We start from the raw sequence: 27647 nt of genomic DNA, 5'->3' as shown, positions 1-27647 counted from the left end.
ACACTTAGAACCATGCCTAGCACATAGCAAGCACTCAATAATTCTAATTGTTACTATTATTGTTATGTCAGTAACAATATACATAATTTTTAAAATATTAGAATTTTTAGTATCATATATAATTATTATTGTATCATCATTTATGGAGAAAGAAAAATGAAGCACACCTGAGTTTATAGGCAAAGCAATCTCCAAGCAGTAAGACTATTGGAAACCAAGTCTGCATTAGTCTGTACTCTTTGGGACTCAACTGACAAATGCCCAGGCAAAAGAAGAATGTCTTGGCCCCTATAAGAAAAGCAGAGGTACAGCAGAGGATCATGGGAAGCAGGAGCTAGAGAATCAGTGGCACAGTGTCCCTCTCAGTCAGCTTCTCTTGTCTGCTCCTCTTTGTTTCAGCCTTGTTTCCTCCTCCTGCAGATACAGGTTCTCAGCAGGAGTTTGAAGTCCAGGTAGAATTGGGCCAGGCAAGGCACAGCAGAAGGAAAGCACAAAGTGAGCTGACAGGGGTTGAGGCAGCAGGAATATTCAGAGCTTCTCTGAGGAACCGTGCTGAGCCACATCAACTGGAGGGCAGAGCATGCCGGGACTGAAAGGCCATGCAAGGCCTCATGCCTGGGTGAAAGTAGGGAAATATGATTCTCTGGGCCTTGGCCCATGATGTCTCCTTTGCCTGGCACATTTTCTTCTCTTTTCCATCTGGTGAATGCATCCTTCAAAGCCCAGCTAACATACCCCACTTAGTCAAGCTTTTCTCACCACCTTCTATCAGCTGGGAATTGCATTCAGCTGAGATTAGCAGAAATCCCACAACAGTTGCTTAAACTCATAACAACAAATCTGGAGCAGAACAGTCCAGGGGGGGTACACTGGCTCCATGATGCCATCTAGGATCCAGGCAATTTCTCTCTTTCTGCACACTCAGCCGTTCTTAGGAGATGACACAAGATGAGGGCTCCACCTCTAGCATCTTTTGTGCCTTATGGTAGGCTCAATGATGCGCCCCAAAGATGTCCACATCCTAAAGCCTGGAAACTGTGAGTATGTTAAATTACACGGCAAAGGGGAATTAAGGTCGCAGGTGTAATTAAGATTGCTAATCAGATGACCTTAACATAGGGAGAGTATCCTGGACTACCCAGGTGGGCCCAATATAATCACAAGGTTACTTAAAAGTGGAAGAGGGAGGCAGAATAGGAGAGTAGGAGGGAAATATGACTATAGAAAAATGGTCAGAGAGATGCAATGTTGCTGGCTTTGAAAATGGAAAAAGGAGGCCATGAGTTAAGGGATATAGGAACAGGACGAGGCAAGGAAACAGATTGTCTCCTAGAGCCTCCAGAAGGGAACACAACTTAATTTTAGCCTGGTAAGACCCATGTCAGGCTTCTAACCTACAAAACTGTAAGATAATAAATTTGTGTTGCTTTAAGCCACTAAATTTGTGTTTTTTTACAGTAGTAATAGGAAACTAATACATCCTTCTAGCACCAGGTCCCTGTAGGCAGGAAAAAGGGAAAGGGCAAAGGACACATGAGTTAAGTCAACCCTTCTACCCCATTTAAGGAGATTTCCTAGAAGTCCCTCCCAACAATTTTTATTCACATCTCAGTGGCCGGAGCTGTCCCATGGCCACTGTTACCTGGAAAGGAAGCTGGGATATGTACTTTTTCAGCTGGGCTTTTTGCCACCTCCAACAAAATAAGAGTTCTGTTAGAATGGAAGAAGGGGAGAGTGGACATTGGACAGACAACTTGGAGTCCCTGCATCACACTCCCAGGAAGAACTGACTCCTCTACAACACATCATTCTTTCTGCTATTATGGCTCTTTGTGGGTTATATTTTAATTTATGTGTTTACATGGCTATTCTCATTACTTGACCAGGAGCTCCCACAGCCAGACACTGTGTCTGATTTACCTCTTTGTCCCTCGTGCACCGGGGAGTGCCTGGTACAGAGAAGTTATTGCATAAAGTTGGATAGATGGATGAATAAATGGATTTTGAAAGAAGTGAATGATTGATGTGCTTCTTAGAGCCATAAGTCCTTTGTGTTTTCCTGTGAGGATGGTCTGTTGAGGTTAGGTAGATTTTATAAGACCATTTGGCCATGACTGCAACCTCAGCTCCAGTAAATGAAGCCTCCAGCTGTGGTGTGTCACCTTTCCTTCCAGCCGATTACAGTTTGCCTTTTGCTTAAATGAAACTGAGCGAGCCAGTCAGAGCTGTTATGCACACCTGTCACAGCCTAAAGAGCCTCGATTAACCTTGTGTATAAATTACACTTCCTGCCCATTCTTTATTTTTAGCACTGCAATATCTACTTGGCTCCTCCAGAGAAGACTGCATTAGATTTCAGTCATGAATCTACAAAGCAGTGGCATTTCTAGCCCGGCTGGAAGACTGAGGTTAACCCCATGACAGCCTGTTTCTTGGGAAGCTCTTCAGCCCTAGGACTCGGGTTTTCTACAGAAAAAGAGCAGAATGAGCCATCCATCACCCTCGGAACCTGGCCCAAGGCCACTTGTGAATTTGTAGGAAAATCTGTTACTCGTATATGACTTGCTTAGACTTATACATAAACTGTTGATCTCATTCATTCCCTTTGGGGTGAAATTCAGTTGTTATCTCAAAGGTTTAGTTTCGTTGCTTTTTTTTTTCCCCTTTCCATTCCTTCTCAGTTACTCAGTATCATGACCCAAATCTTTAGCACCTGAACTATATAGCTGCTCACACTGAAACCCATAGGGCCAGGGGCAGGCTGAGGAGACTCACTGGGGTCAGGCAGTCAACATCAGGTCACAGAGAATTCTTAACCACTTGGGGCTGCTTTCCTGGCAGAAGTGAGTTAGAGTCAGCTGTTTCTAAGACGATCTTGTTTATTTCAGGCTCCTTGTAGTGCCTAGCTCAAGGTCCAGCCAAGCAAGCTCAAGAACTATTCATTCACTTGGCTTTAAATACACATTAGAATGTACCTATTTAACGCTTTCATTGACAAATGAGAAGCTGGCACCTTTTTTATGCCACAGCCAGTGACATGTTGCCTTCTAGGCACTAAGCCTCAGAAAGTTTTCTTTTTTTAATTGTTTTTATCCTGATGATATAATATGTGATTTTTTTTCAAAGTGGGGAAAATATTAAAAATTATAAAGAATGAAATTGAAATCACCCATAATCACATTACCCAGAAACAGCTACCACTGATATTTTCTATTTTCTCAATCTCAATCTTCATAAAGTGGTGCCCTGTATCTTTCCAGTTTTCTCTCAGTATTGGGAGCAATGGAGAGAGGGTAGCTTATGCTTTTTCCTAATATTTTTAGTGTAAACTGTATTATTGGGACATACACACACATCCTGTATCAGTTAACTATTACCACAACAATACTATATAACAAACTACCCTCAAACTCAGTGACTTAAAACAAAAATTTTTTATTCTCACTAACACTTTTGTGAGTAGGCTGGGTTTGCTGATCTAGGCTAGGCTAAGCTGAGCGGCTCTAATTTAAGGTTCAGGTCCAGCTGGGCATGGCTTCAGTTGTGGATTGGGCTCAAGTCTGGTCCCCATGTGTTCCATTTTGTGACCCAGGCTGTAAGGAGAGCAGTTGCCCAGAAGAAGCTCCTTTCTTGGTGATGGCAGAAGCACAAGAGAACAAGCCCAACTGTACAAGCCCATTCCCAGCCTCAGTTTGTGTCATGTCTGCTAACATTTCATTGGCTGAAGCAAGTCACAGGGCTGAGTCAAAGTAAAGGAGCAGAGAAGTACAGTATATTCCACCTACAGTGAGGCCAAAGCAAATCACAGGGGTAAGACCAGCATCAGTGGGGCAGGGAAGTACACTGTCCCCTGGAGGTGAAGAGGGAGTATTTTTTAAAATAGTACAATCTACCACGTGTCCTAATATCTGCTGAGGTACTCTGTTCTTTGAGATTCAAGTTAAATCTTCTCAGAACCCACCTGGCTAATAGTATCATCTTCCCAATCTACCCAGGAAACCTCTAGTCTGGAGTTCCTCTACCCATTGAATTAGTTTAGTTTATGGATCATTTGGCCATCCCATATGTGTTGTCCCTTGTTCCATACTCATATCCCTTTCCTTGATTCCCCTGAAAATAATTTACACAGATGTGTGTAGAAGATTTTACTGAACATTTGAAACCGTAAAGGAGTTTTATTATCTCCATATTTTTTGGTGCCCCTTTCCTTCTCAGGACTGTGTTTGCATCTCAACCTACACACAGCCTCTAGGTCAAAGTTTGTATAAGAATTCCCCTGTCTTAGAAATCCTGAAGGTCTTACCTTGGCTGAGCCACAACTTTGTGCAGCTTTTGGTTCCACTGTTTTCATTCATTCAACATACAGGTATTGAGCACTTTTGCCTTCCCCATGATAAATTTATAATCTAGTAGGGGAAGTGAATAATTTATGTATACTCTAACACAAAGTTTAGAGTTACTAAACCTCAACACTGTTCATATTTGGAGCCAGATAACTCTGTTGTGGGGGACTGTCCTGTGCAATTGTAAGGTGTTTAGCAGCATTCCAGGCTTCTAGCCCCACCTCTCCCAATTGTGACAACCAAAAGTGTCTCCAGACATTGCCAAATGTCCCCTGGGGGACAAAATCACCTGGGTTGAGAACCACCTGTCTAACACATAGTAGACTTGGTAAGACTTCTGATAAACCAGAATAACATGCTAAGAAATGTTCAGAGGAGGGAAGTCACCAGTGACCTTGACCAGGGTGATTTGAGTAAAGTAGTAGGGGCGAAAGCCCAATTAGAGTCAGTTCAAGGAAAAACTGGGCAGAAGGAATTGGAGAAAGCAATTACACACAACTCTTTTAAGAAATATTATTGTAACGGAAGACCAGAGTATTAGGGTAGAAGATAGAAAGGAAAGTGAAGATAGGAGAGAAGTTTTTTTGTTTGTTTTAAACGAGAGAAATAATACCATGTTTGCATGCTGATGGGAATGATCCAGTAGAGAAAGGAAAATTGATGCAGGGGAATAGGTTAGAGAAGGGAGGAAGTCTAGTGCAAATGTGGTGGGGTGACCTTAAGTAGGAGCATGGGCAGGTCAGCTCTAAGAGCAAGAGGGCAAACAGAGTGTATGATCCAGATCCTGGTAGGTGGATGCAGGTAGAGGTGTGGTTTGGGACTGCCTTTTCTGATTTGCTCAACAGCAGATTCTTGTCTCCACATTAAGAATGTCCTCAGTGTGAGTGACTTCCTCACTGATATTACATGTTTATGTTTTTCTTTTTCTGATAAACATATCTGTATCTGTGTTCATTTGGAGGAGGTACAATTGGAAGTAGGGGTTATTTCATAACCCAGAGTAATTGCTGCAAAGTCTCATCCATTCAGAAGTCATTTTTCTGAAGGAAGTAGAAAAGGCCTCTGAAGGGCCATAAACCGAAACCAAACTCATTGCCGATGAGTCAGTTCTGACTCATAACAACCCTATATCCCAAATTCATGCCTGTATCTTGGCGGTCCTTACCCGTCAGAAGATCTCGCTCTGAATTCTTTATTTCAGGTCTAATTCTAGCAGACTTGGTTATCCAGTTCCCAACAGTAGCTTAGAAGTAGGGAAAGGAGGGGAGGGGAGGGAGAGAACTAGAACAGGCAGGCACAGCTTCTAGCATGATAGGGGGAAGAGGGGACTCCGAAAGGAAAAAAAAATGAATGAATGAATGAACAAATACATTCAGTCCAAATAATTCAAGAGGCACAGCAGTCTAGAATCCTTTGGGCAGTGGCACGCTCCTCCTTAATCCATGCAGGCATCTCTACACAGCTGTGCTACTCTAATATGCCAACATATGCAATGTTCACAAGGTGGAGAATATGTGAAATACCGTAGAACTCACTTAGAGTTTAGCACAATGGTTAGGAGCAGGGTCTAGAGCTAGACTTCCTGGCTTAAATCCTGGCTTCAATGCGCTCCAACATTGAACTAGTTAATTCATCTTGTTAAGTCTTAATGATCTCATCTGTAAAATGGGGACTCTCTACCTCAGAGGATCATTGTGAATGTTAAGTGAGATAAATAAATGCAAATTCTTAGCTCAGTTTCTGCCATAGAATTAGTGCTCAATAAAAGTTAATGATTATTATTATCATTTCACGGAAAGACTACTGTTGCTGAGACTTCCCCCAAATCATAGCTGTAGCTGCTATTCTGGAATATTCCCAGAGTCTCCTGGAAACACTGAAATTTCCCTTTCAGAGAATATATAGGATGGCTATGAAAACTGGGTAAAGTTCCAGAAGACTAGGAGTAGGGGCAGTTGCATTAGTTTCCTCCATCGCCTCTTTTTTTGGGCAGTGGAGGCCAAGCCACTGAGGAAGATGGCAGAAGGCTCCCAGGACACCAAAATTTCTTTTGAGCAAGACTGGCCCTTCACCCTTTGGTCAGCCTGATAGAAAAGCAGTTATTCTGAGTTAGCTAGGAGAATATGGAGCTATTTTCCTTCAGATATTATGTCCTATGCTATGTAAAAGTTATCTTTCCCCAAAGAAGTGTGCATGTTAATAGGTTTGGAGGGGAGATACCAAAGCAGATTGCAAAGCCCTGCCTGTGAACTAACTAGCAGAAGTAGCTCTGGGTTGTTTTCCTTCAGCCAATGTCAGCTCAGTGGCAGAGCTGAAAATACAGGATGCTTTGTAATGTAAAACCTTGGCCTGTTACCTCAGCATAATGTAAAACGGAGACTGCCAGGAAGGCCCAAGTCACCCCAGAAGGAAGGAGCTGCTCTCTTCCCTGTGGATGGCAGGACAATCAAGTAACCTGTCCTCTGTTTGTGTGTCTTCCAGGCTGGAACAGGAAATACAAGCGCTAGAAAGTGAAGAGTCCCAGATATCTGCCAAAGAGCAAATCATCCTAGAGAAACTAAAGGAGACAGAAAAATCCTTCAAGGACTTTCAGAAGGTGAAGAAAACAAATGTGATTTCTCTAAATTATATCCAGGGGGGAGTAAATCCTAGCAAAACAGGACCAATGGGTGAAAAGGCAAGTTGGTATTGATAAGTCTGAGCCACCAACTCTGTTGAATGAAGGACAGATGTGTGAAGACCAGGTGCCATTCCTGAAACCAAGAATGGCCTGTCTTCAGGTGTGGGACTACCTGGCTGTCAGGAAGCATAGAGAAGATTTGTTAAATTAACCCCATCTGCCTACTGCCCTTAGAGTCTCTGGGTGGTGCAAATGGTTAACATGCTCAGCTGCTAACTGAAAGGTTGGTGGTTCAAGTTCACCCAGAGGCACCTTGGAAGAAAAGCCTGGTGATATACTTCTGTAAAATCAGACACTGAAAACCCCATGGAGCACAGTTCTACTCTGACACACATGGGGTCACCTTGAATCAGAGTCAACTCAACAGCAACTGGTACTGGTTACCTACCGTCCCAACCCCTTATATGTCTAATGCCTGAAAAGTCTTCCTCCACTGGACTCAAGAATTCTAAAATGAATTCTTATTCAACGGATTAAACATGATCCTCTGACTTTAATTATACTTTTTTTTTTTGAGTCTTTTCTTTATAAACAGGCCAGAGACGAAATCTATCAAATGGACATGAATTCCAGATACAAATAGTATAAATACATGAAATTTTACTGTATATAAAATCAGGTTGTGCCATCTAGGAAAGAGCCGACAATCCATAAAGCCAATAGGCTTTGAATATTGCAGGACCTTCCATCCATCTTGTAACTCCCATTTCCATAGTTATCTATCAATGATAGGAAGGCAATATAATCAAACAAATTAATTTTAAGTTTTTTTTTCTGATGTTACTTCTCCAACACAACCAAGGGTATGGCCGGTTAAGCTAAATAAATCTCTACTGGGAGAACTTCCATGTAAGGTGGGGATGGTAAACCCTTCCCTTAAATTTTGGGAACCAAATCAAATGTCCCAGAAGAGAGTACTGCATTTGCCCATCACAGTCAAATCCTAGGCCTGGGCTTTGGGGAAAGATGGGGATAAATGAAAGAGGGGTATGTGTCCACATATGTAGTAACTCTCAGCCCTGCTTTTGTTTCCACAGAGCTTCTCCAATACAGATGGAGGTAAGTGCTCTCTGCCCTGTCTGTAGATGAATGTTTTTATCCCAATCAGCTTAGTTGGGAAGGAACGCTGGTGCCGCCTGTGGGTTTCATTAACACAGGCTCACTGAAGACATGATGTGTCAGTCTGTAAGGGCATCAGAAGGAAGAGCAGCCCTGTTGGCAGGGCACTGAGGAGGTTCCCATTCCAAGTCTTTACTGCCTCTCTTCTTTGGGGACTGTGTCTTGAATTGCTATCCTGAGTCTATACAATTGGCCTGGCTATTCTCCCTCCTCCCTCTCAGGTCCCAAAGCCTCACTTCTTGGGCCTTTCTTAAAAGGTGCTCAGCAAAGCAGAGTGCTATTATCAGAACCAAGTTCCTTGCAGGAATGAGCGCATTTGTCCTGCTGGTTAGATTCCAGGGTCTGAACACACATAAGATGGTTGTCACCTGGTGTTCAGGGACCCTTTCTAAGGCCTTTGGTTTTTCTCTGAATTAGAAAACCGCAGTTTCCCCAGCGTTTCAGGGAAACAGGGCTGAGCAGGACTTCCCTTCTTGGTTGGGATGGTTGGCCCTGAAGGGTGGGAGCAGGGCCCTGGCTTCCTGACCCCCATCAGAGAAGGCATGGGGTTTCTCTTCCTTTCTCATCCCTTCCTTTTCCTTGTCCTCTCCTCCCCTTCCCTGGGGCTGTGGGATGAACTGTAGGCTTGTGTAGTTCTCATCCTTCAGCTTGACCTCAGCTACAAACCCATAAAAACCACTTGATTCCCCCTTTCATTTTGGCCCTCAGCTAGACCTGCTTTAGACCTGTTAGAAGGATCACGTACCATCTGCTTACCTTCTTCTTATAAGGTTAACTTCTAACCTAGAAAGATGATTAGGAGTCAGAATAAGAATTGACATCAGTGTTTTCCCAGTGTCATTTGGAAAACTCAAGGGAAGGGCTTAAAAATAAAGAAATGTATAATTCATTTTTCTGGATTAGCCAAAGACATTTGCAGTAAGGATCATTCTGTTGAGCTACTGTAATTTTTTCCCCAGCAAATCAAAGGCAAGGGGTCTGGATTTTGGCTCCCTGGATGATCTTCAGGAATGCACTAAATCAAACCTCATGCTCCCAGCACGTGTAGGCAGGGACAAGTCAGAGTGTGGCCAAATCAGGGCACTTGTTCTGTGCTTTGGGGTTGAGATATGGACTGAGGAGGTGGCCTTGCCTGTTTTGGGGAAGTGGGGGTGGCAGCATGGAGAGGATAGCAGACTTCCCTGGTGCTAGGGAAGACCTGAGGCACTCTACACATCAACAATGATGCAATAAGTATCAGGCTGGGGTCGGGGTGAGGGAGACATTGACACATAGCCACCCACAAACCTGAAGGGTGCACAGTGCCATTTTATGCTTGCGCTTTTTTCCTCTTCCCTTCTCAGATCAGGACATTTCCAAGACTTCTCTCTGATGGTTAGGGAAGCGAAGATACCTGTGTGCCATGTCCCTGAGAAGGTGACATGGGGTGCAGAGACCTATATAGTCTATGACTTGTTAAGAAGCAAAAAGGAAGCCACGTTATAAACTCTCGCCACTGTCTCTTTCATTTCCACCCCGAACTTTTCCTCTTCGTTTCCTCCTTCCTACTATTTTCATTCTTCACCTTAAGCAGTTCAGAGAGCTGTATTGTGACTGAAAAGGGAGCCTGCAGAGAAAGTTGCCCTTGTGACTCTGTCCTCTGTTACCTTTTGCCAGGCCAGGTGAGCTCAGGTTTAAGAGGATGTAGAAGTCTTCGGAATCTCAAGAAATGGTCCAGGGAAAAGTTTCCATGTTCTCACCTGTCATCCTGGATTCCGATCCTTGGCATTACTGCTCACAAATAAGCCTAGAGTGTTCTGTCCATCACATCACATCTGCTGACAAGGAAGAAGTTTGAAAGAGGGGAGAGGACATCTCCTTCTACGAATGTGATCAATGTTTAGCTTACACTGTGGTCGAAGGGAACAAACTGAAAAACATCCCAGTTGAGGGACTTGGGGATATCTCATTTTCTCATTCTTGATTTCAAAGGCTCCAAGTTGCCAGGGCCCTCTTACAATCAACCAATTGTTGTTACTTAGAACTAACAAAAAATTATTATTGAACAATAATGGCTTACGAAAAGTATCCAACTCCTGAGACACACTGATTACAGAATCCAGGTCCAGCTATTATAACTGTACAAGATACTACAAATAATCATCAAAAGCATCCCCACCTTATGAGGCTGCAGGTGTGTGTGTGTAAGTGTGTGTAATTACCCCACTTTTGGCACCACACCATCCTATGCATATTAGAGGAAATACAGGTACCGTACTGCTGGATCACCAATGGCTTTTTGTTACATGGTATCCCCAGCAATCAAGAGCCATTTATTCCAATCTTGAGTAGAGTTCCCTGGTTAGACACATTCTGATCCTGCCTTGGATGGGCACAGTGTCTTGTGTAACTGTAAGTTGCATATATTGCCTATCTGGTGTTGACTCCATTCTTTACTCACCAAGGAGCTAGTCTGAAACCTTTGGTAGAACCAGCCAGGGCAAATGCTTGTCCTGAACCTATCTCATCCTTGCATTATGATTCTTATCTTCTTGGTTCCCATCCCATACTGGCCTGTGGTGGCATGGTGTCTTCTCCACATCAAAGCCTTTATATTAATTGTTGGGAAATTTTAGTGTGTCTTCATTTGCCTGTAAGTCATGCTTTAAGGAGACTTGCCATCTATTTTGTTTCTATAGCTTTAGCTGCTTATGTTCTTCATAGATACTATAAATATTTCAGCAGTGCTGAAAATTAAGAAAAATCACTCCTCTTAGATTTCTGCTCTGTAATTGACTGCTCTCTACCTTCTCTGACAGTGGATAGACTAATTGGAGACTATTCTGGCTTTTATGAGAGGAAGACAGTTTACCAGTTGAGGCCACCTGAGAAGATTTTTCCCTCTAAAGCTTTGGAGGCCCTGTTATTCCTTGTGCTGATCTATCAGATACCTCTGGCTGCATAACCTTAGAGTTTATTATTTGATAGTATATTGGGGAGTGCTCTGTCTTCCTCCTTATGCCCCACATGCCACTATGTTACATCTTAGCATAAGCCATGTAGTTTCAGCCCTCTAAGAACTGTAGAGCCGGGGTTTTGAACCAGGTTGGTTCTCACTCAAACCCCTGCTGAGAATTTGCACTTCTAACAAGTTCCCAGGCAATGCTAATGCTGCTGGTTAGGGACCAATTCTGAGAACCATTGGTAGAGCAGTGGTTCTCAAAATTTATTATATATAAGAATCACCTGGGGACCTTGTTAAAGTGTAGATTCTGATTCAGTATATCTGGGTTAGAAATGTGAATTCTCAGCAGGGGCTAGAACCGGAAACCAGTTCGAAGCCTTGTGTAGAACTTAAACTTGTAGCCAGTTCTCACTGGGCAAAGGAATCTTTATCACCCCCTCTCGTGTGTCAGGGAGCTGTCTCCTAGAGGAGGCTGAGACACAAACAGTAGGAATCATTTACTTGCCCTTTCAGATGCAGAATCCCTGTCTTCCAGTGGCTTTCGTTTCTAGCTGTTAAAAATTTCAGTATGCCAAGATGCCCTAGAAACTCTATATTTAGCATATACTATACTAGACACAGAGCCCTGGTGGCACAGTGGTTAAGAACTACGGCTGCTAACCAAAAGGCCAGCAGTTCGAATCCCCCAGCTGCTCCTTGGAAACCCTATGGGGCAGTTCTACTCTGTCCGTAAGTGACCCTATAGGGTCACTATGAGTCAGCATTGACTTGACATCAATGGTTTTTTGTTTTTTTTTTTAATACTAGACACACATGTGAACAGTCTGTGAGATCTCAGTGGGTCTTAGTGGCTTGAGCGTCCATCTCCTTTAGAAAGTGAGATTTACTGAGATATCATCCCCACAGATTTCTGGAAATCCTCAGTGAAACTCCAAAGTTCTGTAAGTCTGCTCTGTGTCTCTTGTCCCCTAAGGTGTCCATTTAGCCGCCCCAGTTTGCTGCTCCATTCTTCCCCTGAGCCACAGTTGCCAGTCTCAGGACTGGCTTCCCCTAAGCTGCTGCTTTCCCTGGTCCTGCTCATGCTGGTTTTAGGCAAAGACCCTTCCCAGAGCTCCCCACAGTGAGAGTAGAGAAAAATCTGAAACCTAAGTTCGGGAATAATGGAAGAGAAGTTCAATACAGAGAATAATGCATGACTTCAGATTTATGGCTACATGCAGAGCCCCTGGCTCAAATCCAGGCCCATTTTCAGGTGGTTCCTGAAAGCTGCTTCCCAGCCATCTCCCAACCTAACATCATCTCAAAAGGGCCCACTTCCTTCCTGGGGATAAGAGGGCCTTCTTCAACTATATCATCTTTGCCCAGGATCCAGGCTGAACACACATGAGGCCCCAGAGAGAGAAGGAGACTTGAGCCTCCGTTTAACCTAAGGCCTGTTTGCCTAATCCTTATTTCCTATTCTTTCTCCCCAAATGGTTGATATGGAAAACTCCATTCTTTTAGAGAAACCTCCCTTGCTAGAGAGTGGTCTTTGCCCTAAGAACAAAATGTTCTAATATCAGTACATTCTAGTTTGTTCAGACTGACACACAAGTCAGGAAGTGGTCTAGTAAATACAGAACTAAACTAAATCCTATTCTGGAGTCTGTTCACAGTCCTCTCTTCAGCATGAGATTAAGAAAAGAAAAAAGATACCTGCCATAATGAAGGCGGTATCAGTGGGAATACAGAGGAGGGGCAGGAGTAAGAGACATGAAGGAGGTAGAGGCCACAGGACCAACTGAGTACTGAAAAGGGGAGGAGTTAAGGGTGCCACTGAGGGTTCTGGGCGAATTGTGGTGTCATGAGCCAAGATACAGAGTACAGCAGAAGCAGCAGATGGACAAAAATAGGAGTTCTGTTTGGGACCTGTTGAATTTGAGGTGAGATACTTAGTGGAGATATCCAGTAAGAAATTCAATGAAATCATTGATGTGTGATTGACATTCTGGGATTCTTGTGACACAGGAAGGAATTGTACCGCAAAGGGCCCAGCTTTCTGCTCTCCTCCTGCCTTCCTTTTCCCAGTTCTCTCTGGGGGAGACACAGATTCTTCTTCTTGTCTCACCCCTGACGGTTTCCTCTGATACCTTGGCATACCTGTTGACAGTCATGCCTTCCAGGGTCTCACCTCCTTACTTGAGTTGGTCAAGGCATTTTCCCAAGCAAAGCTGATTGTCTCCTGCTGTTGCACAGCAACGTTTCCTGCAACTGAGTTAATGATGAGTTCACTAGGTGGTGTTATTTGAAATCTCAGGATTTTACTGGCTGAAACACCAGCCTGAAGTATTGACATCATAGAGTAAACTCTGGAGTTTTTTCTTTTTTTCTTTCTTTCTTTAGATGCATGCAAAATTGGTCCTTTGAATAAATCAGGCACATAAAGCTATATTTCCAGCTCAGGACACAGGTCCCAAATCTATTTTTTAGTACTATTTTATGCACATTTCGAGTTTGATGTCCCATATGTGGTCAATCCCACCAAGCTGATAATGGCTCTCACTGGCTCAATTTTTATTCTTTTTTTTTCCCCCCGAACTCATTGTACACCTAGAATCCAGAACTTTCTGGTGACTCTTTTAATACATGGAGTGTTCTTAGAGCTTGAGCCCTCTGGCTGGGATCCCTCCAACCTCAGCTGCTCTACTGAATACCAGTCACCGGGAAAATGCTGGTCTTTGTTTACCCTGATCCTCTTGTTCAGTGGCCGTCCTGCAGTCTATTATGTAGGGCAAGCAAGTTGCTGTCTCGGCATTGAACACATTTGGGCCTCCCAACACAGTGCCTAATTGTATTCCCTGTTCTCTGCTACCAGATGCCGTAAATTACATTTCCTCTCAGCTCCCCGACCTGCCAATCCTCTATTCACGAACAGCAGAACCATCATCACCTGGGCAGGACAGGACCAGCAGAGTGGCTGGTAAGTCCTGGGGAGCTATTTGGTTTTAAAGCCAGGACTGGCCATGGGGCTTGCATTTCTCTGAACTTTATTAATGAGATGGATGCTCAGATATCCTTACATAGGAGTACCCTGTCCTTCAGGCCAACCTTAGAACGTTTATAGTGGCCGCACAGAGCAGGCACTGTCCCCTAATGAATAATTGGGACCAAATGGGAGGGGTAATGAGGAAGTCGTAGAGCATTTACCCCCATTGTCAAGGCATTCTGTCTCTCATGTTTATGGTCTTGATCTCTGTCTTTATTCTCAAAGTTAATCTGTACTCTGCCTCTGGAAACTTTGATTTTTCATGTTGGAATTACACAGAATCAAAAGATGGGTAGAAAGTATTTTCAAGGCTTATGAGTATGTTGCTGGGACCCTTTGGGAATAGCGCTGTTTGTATGTTATGCATATATATTCCCCAGACTTCACATTTCTGGAGTTATTTCTTAGCTAACTCAAGTATATTTGTGGGGAGAAGTAATTTAATGAACATATGTTTCTTGTTAATGTTCCTCACAATTATGGATTTTAGAAAATGATACATTTATGAGTATAGAGTATACAGAGAGCTAGCTTTGCTCTTTTCAATACGAATGCTGCCGAGAAGTCAGAACTGGCGGGAAGGGAACAACAAATCTCTGCGCCAGCCTCTCACTCTGTGGAGAAATGCACTAAGGGCTGGGGGTTAACTAAATGAATGGCCAAAGGTTGCACAGTTAGTAATAATGTAGATGAATTCAGATATGAACATCAAATTATGCTTTACATGCCCTAGGTAAGTTTATGTTTTAAGTAAATCACATAATGACACCTTTTTAAAACAAACAAACAAAAAAATAGTGGACTTTTAAACTAAAGGAAACCTTGTATATCTAGGCCAACTTGAATCGTTTATGAAGTGAATGGTCCCTCCTTTAATGTAAAATTAAGAAGCAAGTAAGTATTGGTGCAGTTGTCATATGTACTGGCTAAATTTAGATATCATCTCTGTAAACATCTTGGCATATTACTTTTACATATAGACTCGCAGAGTTCTACAGCTGGGTGGGATGGACCTTGAGTGATGTCTGGTCAAACCCGGTGCAGGTCCAAGATTACAGTTACAGTGGGCAGTTATAATACAGATAACCCAGAACCTGCAGCCTGCAGTCGTGCTACAGAGGAATCTCTGGAAGTAACTTCAACTACATACTTTCTAAGTGCTCTGAGTTGCACTTAAGAGATCGGCTTGGGTAATAACTGTCCAAAAGTCATGCAGCTTCCTGCTTGCTATTAAAGATTTGGATGTTGATAGTTCCTGATAGTTGTGGGTAAACAGCTTCCCAGCCCCTCTCCACACATTCCTATCTCATGGGACATGTGATATGATCCAACATCAACTAATGGATCAACTAACGGAAGGGGTAGAGACAGTATCTTAGGACTAATTTTAAGAGATAGAAAAAGGATTTCAGCAGCCTTAATAATCAAGGAGCGTAAAGTTCAAGAGTAATATTTTAATGCTATGTAGGAGTACAAATACCGTCACAACCTAGCATCCTTCAGATTTGAAGATACTGCAAAAGTATAATGTTCCAAATATCAAATGCATTTAAAAAGTATTATGTAGTCAGTCTTTTTAAAAATAAGTTTATATATACTTTTGTTTATTAGATAAAAATTAATTGCTCTAAATGCATCTACTGTGAGACACTTAAGCAAAGTTCTGGAAGGAATTGCATTTGACGTGGTTAACTCCCTTTGTGAAGACTGTTTTTGCAACGAGGTGTTTGGATTCACTGTCAGTTAAGGTTAACAGTGACGACCCAGTATATGTGTAGCATACCAACTAATGACACTCACCACTGGAATTCTCTTAGAAATAATCTACCTTGCTTTATGAAGACCCTTTTGGAATTTGCATAGCTTCAGGGTCATTTTTATAACTGTCACTTGTCATTACTCAGTACTATGACAAATATTCTGGTTGTTTGGGGTGTGGGAGTTTAGGATTCCATATAAATGGGAATATACTTTTCAGAGTTAGGGGACATCAGTTCCAATCCCTTATCCAAACACTGAATCCCTGCTATCGCAGCCCTGCGAAGAAGCTCCCACACCTTTGTAATGGGAGCTTAATCTGTTTCAGGTGACCCATTGCTTCTCTAGTTGGTTCTGACTATTGCAAAGTTCTTCCTCTGAAGAAGTTATCATTTGACTGCCTTTATCTTCTACCCGATCGTCCTTATTCTACCGCCTAGAGCCACTTTAACACACCTCCTACCAACCCTGCCTGTCTCCTCTGAACATTCCCCACTTTGTCTCTAGTCTTTCTGAAGTGCATTGCCTAGAGCTGTCCAAGGCACGCTGGCATGGGCTATCACCCTAAACAGCAGAATGGGACTAACTTCATTGGCACCGTGGACTTGTAGCTTTAGTTTCTAAAGCCTCAAAGTCATTTTTCCATGTGCCACTGCTTAGCTTCATTTCCTTTATCCAGTATAATTATTGCTTCAAAATCATTTTTTTGAAATGTGCAGTCCTCAATGGACTGTGGTCTGTTTCCCCCAAATGTCTGCTTTCTCTTGCTCACACATAAAAGCGACTATAAAATTCTTTATTTCTTAATTTCAAAAGACAAAAATAAGCATGAGCTGCCCTTTGTAGACTGGATGTGTCTCTGTTAAATTTCTTCCGGTTAGATTGTCTCTCATGAGTGTTGGGAGTTCCATGAAGCCACATAGGAACCACAGGAGAATGGGGAGGGAGATGTTGTAATGCGACTTGGTTGCTGGGGACTTGGTGTTCTCTCCCATCTCAAACATAGCAGCTCCTCCATCCTTGTATTCACATGTTGTACTTCTGTATCAGATTTCATTTAGATATATTTTAACCATTTTGAAAGGAGACAACTCTGCCCTCTATTGTTGGGGTCCTTATAGCTCGTGATTGTGTGATGCCTCAAAGTCTCACCTTCCTTCTCAGTTTAGTGTCACCTTAAATCTGCAAAGCAAGCTTTCTTCCTTTTCATCATTTTCCTGATAAAAATGTTGCACAGTTGGAACCAAAGTCAGAGCCCTGTGGTACAGCGTTAGCAATCTCCTGGTCCTTGGCAACCCTAAATCAGCCCTATGGGGCATGATTGTCCAACCACCAACAAGTCCCAGCAATTATCCTAATACCCAAGACACATGTTTCTATCTGGTCCCTAGGAATGTAAGGGGCTGTGTAATGATCCACATATACTGTATCTTTGACATTCACCTAATCCATCCGTCTAGGGACTTTGACAAAAAAGAGAGATTAATCTGCATAGCTTCTGCCTGATGAACCCATGCTGGCTCTTGGTGATCTCTGCTCTTTGAAAACTAACTCTAGAATTTAGCTATCAGCAATGTCAAGCTCGTTGCTATGTAGTTTATAGAATCCTTTCCTTCTTGTTTTTGAAAATTAAAACTGTGTCAGCCACCAGCACCTTTTCTATTGTTCAAGATTGCTGATACAAACTTATTGACAAGGGAACTGGAGCCCTGGGCCCAAATCACCAAGAGCATTGATAACCCTGGGTGCTCAATTATTTGCCAACCCTCTTTACCCATCTGGGCTTCAATTCCTTTTTAGCCATCTTCCTTCTGGTGCTTTCCAGACTGAAGATTATTCTTCTTGACCAAAAAGATGAACGCAAAATCAGATATGAGCATTTGGCTTTTCTCTTTGCTATCCATCAACATTACGCCCTTGCTACCTTATTTTTTGTTAATACTAATATAATAGTAAGATGTGGGAAAACAATGCAAAGAAAGTTTTGTTTACTAGTTTTTGAGGTTAGAGATTGCTGTCTGTGAATAGAGCGGAATCCATTCTGAATAAATTCCCTCATTTTCATTATAATCGACATCACCATAGCCAATTATATATTTCCAACCTCAAGACAAGCTGTGAACATACATGTATATGGCTATCATATGTTTCAAGGGACAAGACTGCCTATATGTATGTTCATTCAATAAGCCAAACATATGCATTGCTTTTCTACCATGTGCCAACTGTGATGCCAGCTCCTGGATATTCATTATGTTGGGGTGACCTTAGCCAAACACTCTCCCTGCTGGTGGCAGTCAGAATCTGACTGGCTTCTGCCCACCTACCATAATTTACATATCACTGACTCAGGAGCCACACAGGCTATTCACAGCACCATAGAATGTCAAAGTTGGGTTGGCTCTAGAGATTATCAGGGCCTACCCCTTTGTGTACAAATTGGGAAAAATGAGGCCCAAAGATGAAGTGTGATCTGGGTGGGAATTCAGATCCATTGTTCTTTCTTCCTCTCCCAGCACCTCCCATCTCACTGACTAATGATGGTGAGGCTCGTCATAAATTTACTTTACATGTACGCACTATTTCTGCCCTTCCCTTCCACTAATCACAACAAATCAAAGAAAATGAGCTGGGAGGACCTTGAGTCAAGGCATTTAACAATTATTTTTCATTTTCATGGAGTGCAGTGTCTAGTATGTTCTTCAAAAAACAATGGGCCTCATTTCCAAAATGGAGTCTTATCAATTGGTTTCCCTCTCCCCCTGTTTATTTCTGTCAGGTGCTCTTGCTTCCCCTTCTCTGGGCTGCTTATAGTATTTGCTCTCACCTTAGCCAAAGCCGAAGGTAACAGGGACCAGACCAAGAGAGCGTATAGAGAAAGCGGAATAAGATTGAACCAGAACCAAGCACTCTTTGCTCCTCAGACCCATCTCTCTGGGCCCTGCAGAACTCCAGGCCACAGTAGCTTCTCACCTCAGCCTTTTCCATCATTTTTTAGGTAGACATCTTCCCCAGGGACCTCACACTCTACCCCACACATGCGTGGTTTCAGAACATAGAAACTAGGATTATCAACTCCTGTTAGAGTTGTCTATGCTCCTTTAAGGTAGTGGTTCTATTGATGAGACGGCAAGAACCAAGTGAACCAAACCCAGAGGCCCAGAATCAAAGCACCAATTCAGTCATTCATTCGTATCCCTTTAAAGAAGGTATTTAGCCACTTTAGTTCTTACTGCGCATTGATGAAATGAACATATTATTCAGCTATCTCACTAGGTTGTTGGAATGAATAGCAAAAATAATTTATATACACCAGTCTTATTGTCATCAGGATATAATGTGTGGAAATTATAGTTAAATATATCATTTTATGAAAACAAAAAACAAAAAACTTCCAGACTCCAGTTATGCTCCCATGGAAACTTCCAGAACTTCCATTGAACTGTTTTCTATCTCTTTTTCCTCCCAGGAGATTTCAGAGAGAACTTTTCTTCACATACTTTTCTTTATGTCCACGGGGCTCTTTAAAATCTCTTTCAGGGTCTCTCCAGAAAGCCTCCTCCCCTCAGCAGCACCCGCTCCTCATTTTTTATTTTCATTAGATGAACACAAGCACTAAGCCCTCATGACCCTCATCACCACACAGACTAGTGTGTCTGTGGCATGGAGAAGCTTGAAGGAAGACAAAGATGGATTAGAGAGTATTGTTTGTGGTTAGAGATGATAGAAGTGAGAGGTCTGGAGTATAAACTACTTGGCAGCAGTAGAAAGCAGAAGAGTTTTTAAAATCGTGTGCGTTAAAAACAAAATGTTTAATTTAAAATGTGAGTCTTATTTTCCCACTGGTTCATATCCACTCTAATTTACAGTTTGAAATATTAGTGTCTGAGACTTGAAGCAAAATGTAGATGCTTATCCACAAACAACACATTTAAGATAATCATTCACACCTATTATATAGTTCTCCAAATGCCTAAATAACATTCCCATAGGAGCGCTGGTGGCACAGTGGTTAAGAACTACAGCTGCTAACCAAAAGGTCGGCAGTTCAAATCCACTAACCACTCCTTGGAAGCCCTATGGGGCTGTTCTACTCTGTCCTATAGGATCACTGTGAGTCAGAATTGACTCGACAGCAACGTGTTTGGTTTTTTGGTTTTACGTGTATCCATGAAGGCTAAATCTTGCCTTTGGGCTAAGCCAGAGCTTCTCAATGTATTCACCTAAGTGTCCCTCACAAGAGAAGAGAGTGAATGTAGCCAGAGAATTTGGCACTGCACTTTTAAAAGGCCTGCTAAAATTTGTGGTTCCTTTGAAGCCTCATATTTAATCTGGGAAAAAAATACCCATGAAATTGCATTTATTGCACAACATATCTAAGATTATTTTATGATAAAAATGTGTTGAAATAATTAAAATTTTCTACCCTCATATTCAAGAAATAGTGAAAAAACAGTGTACCACATATAGTATAAATATAAATATGTAACCCCTAACAAAACCATGTCATGTGTGGTTCAGTCCCAGATCCAAGCCTTAGCTTGGCATACTATTCCCTTCAGAATTTGTCTGCAGCCTTCCTTTCTAGCCTTGTCTTCCTGTCCCACTCATTAGCTGTACACTCAGGCCATAACAAACTTCTCACTATTCCCAGGACACTCAATATCTTTTCATAGCTGCTTGTCCCTATGCCTGCTCTTCCTCTGCCTAGATTGCCATTCATGCCTTTCCCACTGGCAGACTCCTACAGTCTATGTCACACTTCTGCTTATCATTGCCTTGAGTGCCCCCTTCTTTCTGAATAACTGCAAGTTTCCTAACCTGTGTTAAGAAGGTCCAAACTTTCCAAGGTATCTAGCATAAAGAAATACAGTGTAAAATCACAGACCAAAAAACAATTAAAAAGGAATTCTGTTCTTTACCTACTTTACCCAAATGATATTAAAAGGGATCTAATTCATAGCTTCATGTGGCAGCACTTCTCATATTCTGCTTTCTTTTCTCCCCACATCACTCTCTCTGGAGCATCATTCACCACCACAAATGCTCCCTCTCTATCCATATCACACATAGCTTTTAATCTCTCTCTCACTAAACTCTTTTGTTCTCAATGCATTATTATGTGGATCTACTTAACCTTTCTAGCAAAGAACTTCTCCTCATTCCTTCTCTCTGTCTAGTCCCTGATTCTAGGAACAGGCAAAGACAAACTCAGGTTGGGAGTTAAATGCTGGAGAAGGGAAAATTTGACCAGTAATAATAGGATGCTCACTGGTGGACAGAGAGACAGGGAAATCTCTAAACATTCTCATGTTAATAATTTTTATCCTATCACAGATGGATATAAAAATAGAAATATTTTGTCCATGTTCTATATTGATTGCAGGTCAACGTGTCTTTGTGTTTACATATTACTGAATGATTGGTGGATATTTAAGTATTGTACCTGCAACTGACCATCACAATTACCTTCCTTATTTATAAGTATGTCCTATGAGTGTGTTAATAGTGATAGGACATAATATTTCAACCTAAAACTAGGCTTTTTAATATAAGAGTAATATTTAAAGAATAGCTCTTTAGATTCCATGCTGAATTTTAAATGCTGATTCCCCCCTCTCTGGATGAATTAGAATTCTCATGGCACATTTTGTGGAAAATCACAAAATAAATGAGATAAATGTTCCTTTTGATACCATGGTCATTATGTGGAAACCCATGTACCTCTATGACAAATATTGACTGGTCTCTGACTGTGTGACTTGAGGAAACTCAAGATCTTTGTGCTGAACAATTGAAACTTTTAAAATGAATACCATGAAAATCAAGCATTGGATTTTGCTTCATAATCTTTTTAGTTAAATGTGAACATGAACAGATTGTATCTTATTATGCAAGTAGATGGGACAGTATCATAGATTTTTTTTAAACCAGTTCATACATTAATAACTGTGTACTTTTTCATTTTGGTGACATATTATGCAAATTATTTGTGATTAGATTAAGACAACCAAATTAGATTCTTCAATTGGTAGCATTTGTTTCATGGATATATCTATCAGGTACCTTCTACACAAAAGGCTCTAAGGTAGGTGCCGAGGGGAAGGGAAATCATAAAAAGATGTCAGGCAAGAGTAGCCCTTAAGGATCCTAAAAACCTAATGAAGCTAACAAAACTTTCCCACAAATAATTACGCTACAGAGTGGAAAGTGTTAAGTACTTTCAGAGAGATTTAGAAAAAGTGTTCAGAGAATCTTGAGAGAGATGACTTAGGTATGGAAGCATCAAAGAAAGCTACGGAAGAGGGGGCGGTTGACCTGGGCATTGGCAGGTGGGTCATATTTGGATATATAACCCATTGCCGTCGAGTTGATTCCAACTCATAATGACGCTATAGGACAGAGTAGAACTGCCCCATAGGAATTCCAGGGAGCAGCTGGTAGATTCCAGTTGCTGACCTTTTGGTTAGCAGCCGAGCTCTTAACCACCGTGCCACCATGGCTCCTATTTGGATGTATAGGAACTCAAAAGAAGTTCATCTCAGGAGATGGGAATCTTAAACAAAAGTAAGAAATGCTTAAGTGTGGAATGGTTCTATTTGATTGTGCCAGAAAGAAAGGGAGTGGTAGAAAGTTAAGATTGAAAGGATAGTTTGAAAAGTTTGGGTCTTCTTAACACAGGTTAGGGAACTCGTTTTTTAGAAAGAGATAGGAACTTGGACAATGATAAGCAAAGATGTGACATAAGACTCTAGGAGTCTTCCAAGGGGAAGGGATGAAAAGAAGTCTAGGCAGAAGGAGAGTAGGCACAGGGGCAAACAGTTATGGAAGAATGTTGAGTGTCTGGGGAGTAGTGAGAAGTTTGTTATGGCCAGAGTGTACAGGGAATGAATGAGGCTGGAAGACAAGGCAAAAAAGGAAAGTTGCAGACAAATTCTGAAGGGAATTATATGCCAAGTTTTGGAGTTCCTATACAGACACAAGGAACTACAAGAGAGTTTATGAATAAGGTAACTCTGTGGGCAGGGTGGAGCATGGACTAGCAAAGATTGGCAAACATTTTCTGTAAAGGGCCAAATTATAAATGTTTTTGAATTTGTGGGCCACATATGGTTTCTGTCATAAATATAGTTTTATTTTTTAACAAATATATGTAGTTTGTTTTTTAACACACCTTTAAAAATGTGAAAACCATTCTTAACTCCTCTGGCCATGCAAAAATGGGCCTCGGGCTGACTTTGGCCCTCCAGACAGTTTGCAGACCCCTGGACTAGAGTGAGAAGAGAGAAGTGGCAGGTAAAATCAGAAATAAGATTATTGTGCAAGAGAGAAAAGAGGGCCTGGTCTAAGGCAGTGGTGGTAGAGATAGAGGTAAGGAAATGTATGCGGGATAGATTGGAAATAGAAATCAGTTATCCTTCACCATTGGTTGGCTATGGAAAATTAGGAAGGAAAAGACAAGTCAGGTTTGATTCTGAGGTTTCTGGCTTGAGAGACTAGGTAGTGGTGCTGGCATTATTAACACCAGGACTGTGGAAGAGTTTTGGGAGATGATGATAGGTTCATTTCTGAAGCTGGTATGTTTGAAGTGTTCTTGGATCATTCAGGTAAAGGGTGCCTGGGGATTGTGGTTCTATAGGTCTAACATCCAGTTTCCTCCCATCTGGAACATTTGTGTCACAGGGAGCCCATGAAATAACAAATCTGAAAGTATGAAGTATTGTCTGTAGGGCAGGGAAAGAGCTGGTCTTTGGGAACACCAGACTGGCAGAAGGATTTAGGATGAATTGGGTCAGGAAGACCAGGTAGGAAGTTCTTCCAATCATCTAGGGAAGAGGAAATGAGTGTCTAAAATTGAGTAGTGGCAGTGGAACAGCAAATAGATGGGAAACATATTAGGGGGACAGAATCACAGGGACTTAGCACTGTGTGCATGGAAGAAGGAGTCCATCTGTGATCATCGTCCTCAAATTCTAGTATCGTAGGAGAATTCTACTCTGCCTTGTTCTTCTTCTAGTTCTTGTTTAAGAAATCTAACAAAGTAACTGAAGTACTCACAGAGCATATAATCTGAATATTTTTATACTTTTTAATTTTTGTAAATATCCTATTTTATACTACAGTAGAGGATCACCATGTCCCACCCGAAAAATCCTTTGCATATTCTCTTTATAGTAAAGGGAAATATAGAAAAAAACAGGAGACCTTTAGGGAAAAGTGTTAACACAGATTTAAGGTTTTAGAATTAGGACACTTGTTAATCCAGGGCTTTATTTATCTATAAACTTAGGGTAAACCCTCAATCAAGGTAAACTTGCATGTTGCCAGCCTCACTGTGAGGCATTACACTGGACCTAAACAGCATCCTGTGGCCTTAGTTTAGCAAATCTTCCTTGGAAGTGTGAGTGCCACTGAGATATGGTAACTCTGTACATCTGTCTTCCCCATGCATTAAGCTGCTGTGTTAAAATACCTATATAACCACCTCTGTCCACAACGTGTACTTCACTCTAACACTCAAGATGCTTGGCGGTTAGAATAGAAAGGGCACAAAACTTTTTTTTTGTCTGTTTGGCAATTAACCATTCACTGGCTTTTTTTGTTGTAACATGCACTTCCTTTCTCTTGTTTTCATTCAAGCTGTGTACGCCATGGAAATTAATGTGGAGAAAGACAAACAAACAGGAGAGACCAAGATTCTCTCTGCATCCACCATTGACCCAGAGGGGGTCCATCAGAGAGGAGTCAAAGTCTATGATGACGGTACCAAAGTAGTCTATGAGGTGCACTCAGGAGGCACCGTAGTAGAAAACGGAGTGCACAGATTAAGCACAAAGGATGTAGAAGAGTTTATTCAGAAGGCTGGACAATCAAGCTTAAGAGGAGGGCACATGTCAGAAAGGACTGTGATCACAGATGGGAGTCTCAGCCACCTGAAGGAACACATGCTCTGCAAAGAAGCCAAGTTAGAAATGGTACATAAATCTAGGAAAGATTGTTCTTCTGGGAACCCAGGGCAGCAGCCCCGAGCCCCCAGTGCAGAAGGGCCAGAGGCAAACTCAGATCAGCCAGTCACCATGATCTTTATGGGCTACCAAAATATCGAGGATGAAGAGGAGACCAAAAAGGTGCTAGGCTATGATGAAACCATCAAGGCTGAATTGATCCTCATTGACGAAGACGATGAGAAGTCATTGAGGGAGAAGACAGTGACGGACGTGTCCACTATTGATGGGAATGCGGCTGAGCTTGTGTCCGGGAGGCTGGTGTCAGATACCACAGAGCCCTCATCCCCAGAAGGGAAAGAAGAGAGCCTGGCCACAGAGCCTGCCCCAGGTACCCAAAAGAAAAAGCGCTGTCAATGCTGTGTTGTCATGTGACCACCCTTTCTTCCCTTTTCTTCTGGGCAGCCTCTGTGCTCTCCACCACTTATGTAGACCTCGCTGTACCACTAACTGCAATACTGGGAACTGGAAGCAAACACCTGCCTTGCCTTGCAGTTGGATTGCTTTGATTTCTCTTATTTTTTTCCTTTCATTTTTCTCCAGTTTCCTCACCTGAGAGACAACATGCATGTGTGTGCTTCATTCTTTCCAAGAACTTGCTTTTCCTCTAAACCTTTCCTTGTGTCGTCAAGAGTGAATCAATTCTTACTGCTCGATTGGAATGAACTCTTCATACCAACCAGTTCTATAGTAGCCTTAATACACTTGACTGGAACTTAACCTGTTGGCACCGGGGGTTTTCATTTTGTAGCGTGTTCCTATAACCTAGTCACGCACCTCCATGTCTCTGATTTCTCACTTGCCTCCCGTGGTGTGCATCTGTGTTTTTATATCTTGTGTGGCAAATGCTGCTGGCTCTAGCTGGTTGGTAGTGTCACCAAAAGTGGACCTTACTTAGTCTGGCAAATCTAGGGTGATGCTCTTTGCTGCCTTACGTAAACTTCCAGATTACAGTATCGTGCATCTATGGCTTTCCTTCTGTGAAAACTGAAATGAAGTTGATGTAAAAGAAAATGAACCCAGTGCTTGTCACTGGTGAAATTTAGGGACTGATTCTGTGACCTGCCCATCAGCAGCTGTCTCTCTTTCTATGGCTTAAACTGATGAACGCTTTATATAAGAAGCACCATTTTTAATTTTCTAAGGACATGAAACAAACATTGTTTTAAGCATCTGTAGTGGTCTCCAAACTTAGACAGGCAAATCCAGGAGCCTTCTTTCTATGCTCTCACAACAAAATACGTAAATTTTTATATCGTTTTTCTTTTTCACGAATATTTTCTGATCATCTTAATGTATTTTCAATGAAGGGATCATTTTGAGGAGTATCTCTGCAGTGACCATATTTCTAAAACGGTCTTTCTGACCGACAGTGGTTACTCAGTGTTCCTATTTCATCGTGGATGGTGCTGTAACTGTATTAACTGTTCACATCATGTGTACAGTTGATTACAGAGCCTTGCATTTGTACTCTTTCCTTTCTGTCCTCATGAGAAAGAGTGTTTCAGGTAACTTCAATATGTAGGTTTATTCACCCACAAAAAAATTTAAAAAAAAAAAAAAAGCAACTTTAAAAAGTGAAAAATTTAACAAGATTAAGAAGGACCTGTTTTTTTTAACATTGATTAAATTCAGTCACCAAATACTGATTAAATGGCACATAGCTGAGCATCTTAAAGCATTGTTTCTCAAACTTTTAGAGATTCCAGAACATCAAAGAATATTTTTTATCTAGAACACAATGAACAGTTCTTTAAATAAATTCTTAGCACCTTCCTTCATCCCTAAGCAAACAGCCACATATATAGTAAAACCAAAGGGAAGCAATTTAGTAAAATAATAATATAATAATGAAATAAAGATGTAATGTTTTGACTCATTTTAATAATAGAGATATATTAACTTTAAGTTATTTGCCCAGATGTTTGTAGCATTGCTGCAAATTATTCATAAAATTATCTATGTTCCTTAAAACATAGTTTTGAAAAGCTATACTACATTATGTCTAACTTCTGTGGAAAGTAGATGAAAAGAAAATAAGGTAGCCTTGAGAGAATTTTTATAGACCCAACTACATTCACCCTATTTAACTTGCGCAGTGCTAAATCTAATCTATTATTATTTTTGATTTCTTGATTTGAAATTATATTTATTCCAATTAGAAAAGAAAAAGCATGACTTTTTTTTTTTTTGCTTTTCATTGTTAATTTTTCTCAAAAAATTACGTTTTTTATGAGCACAAAGTGAGTCATTTTATCACTAATATGTAAACCAAAAAAGTTAAAGAAAGAATTAAGTTCCACTCTCTAAGATGACTCTATCCATGGGTTGGTTTTGAATACCAAAACAAAAAACCAAACCCACTGCTCTCAAGTCAATTCCAACTTATAGCGACCCTGTAGGACAGAATAGAATTGCCCCATAGGGTTTCCATGGCTGTAAATCTTTACAGAAGCAAACTGCCACATCTTTCTCCTGCGGGGTGGCTGGTAGGTTCAAACCACCCCAACCTTTCGATTAACAGCCGAGCTGACCTTTCAGTTAGCAGCCGGTCTGCTTTAACCGCTGTGCCACCAGGGCTCCGCTTTTGAATAGTTGATGGAATTATCTTTAAATCTTAGGGTCACCAAAGCAACTGCAATTGAATAAAGCTGCTCTATTATCTCTGCTAGAAACCTGGTTTTGATGCCTAGAAATCTCACTGTGCTTAGCTTCAGGCTTCTCAGTAAATGATTATTTAAACTTTAAATAAAATGACATGCTAAATAAATCT

General features: G+C 41.5%; 1 protein-coding gene across 1 annotated transcript in view; it reads left to right on the top strand.

The window, feature by feature from the left end:
• The window catches only part of LOC101346811 (paralemmin-2), a 191091-nt gene extending 165795 nt beyond the window's left edge, over positions 1 to 25296 (top strand). The window contains exons 4-7 of the mRNA XM_012554371.1: positions 6825 to 6939; positions 8061 to 8082; positions 13941 to 14045; positions 24510 to 25296. Of these exons, the coding sequence (XP_012409825.1) occupies positions 6825 to 6939; positions 8061 to 8082; positions 13941 to 14045; positions 24510 to 25249 (982 nt within the window). The 3' untranslated portion in view covers positions 25250 to 25296. The remainder of the gene's footprint in view (positions 1 to 6824; positions 6940 to 8060; positions 8083 to 13940; positions 14046 to 24509) is intronic.
• Positions 25297 to 27647: the final 2351 nt, after the last annotated feature.

The sequence above is a fragment of the Trichechus manatus genome, unplaced genomic scaffold (genome assembly GCF_000243295.1).
Source record: "Trichechus manatus latirostris isolate Lorelei unplaced genomic scaffold, TriManLat1.0 scaffold00016, whole genome shotgun sequence".
Taxonomy (NCBI): domain Eukaryota; kingdom Metazoa; phylum Chordata; class Mammalia; order Sirenia; family Trichechidae; genus Trichechus; species Trichechus manatus.
This window is presented reverse-complemented; position numbering and strand designations above follow the sequence as displayed.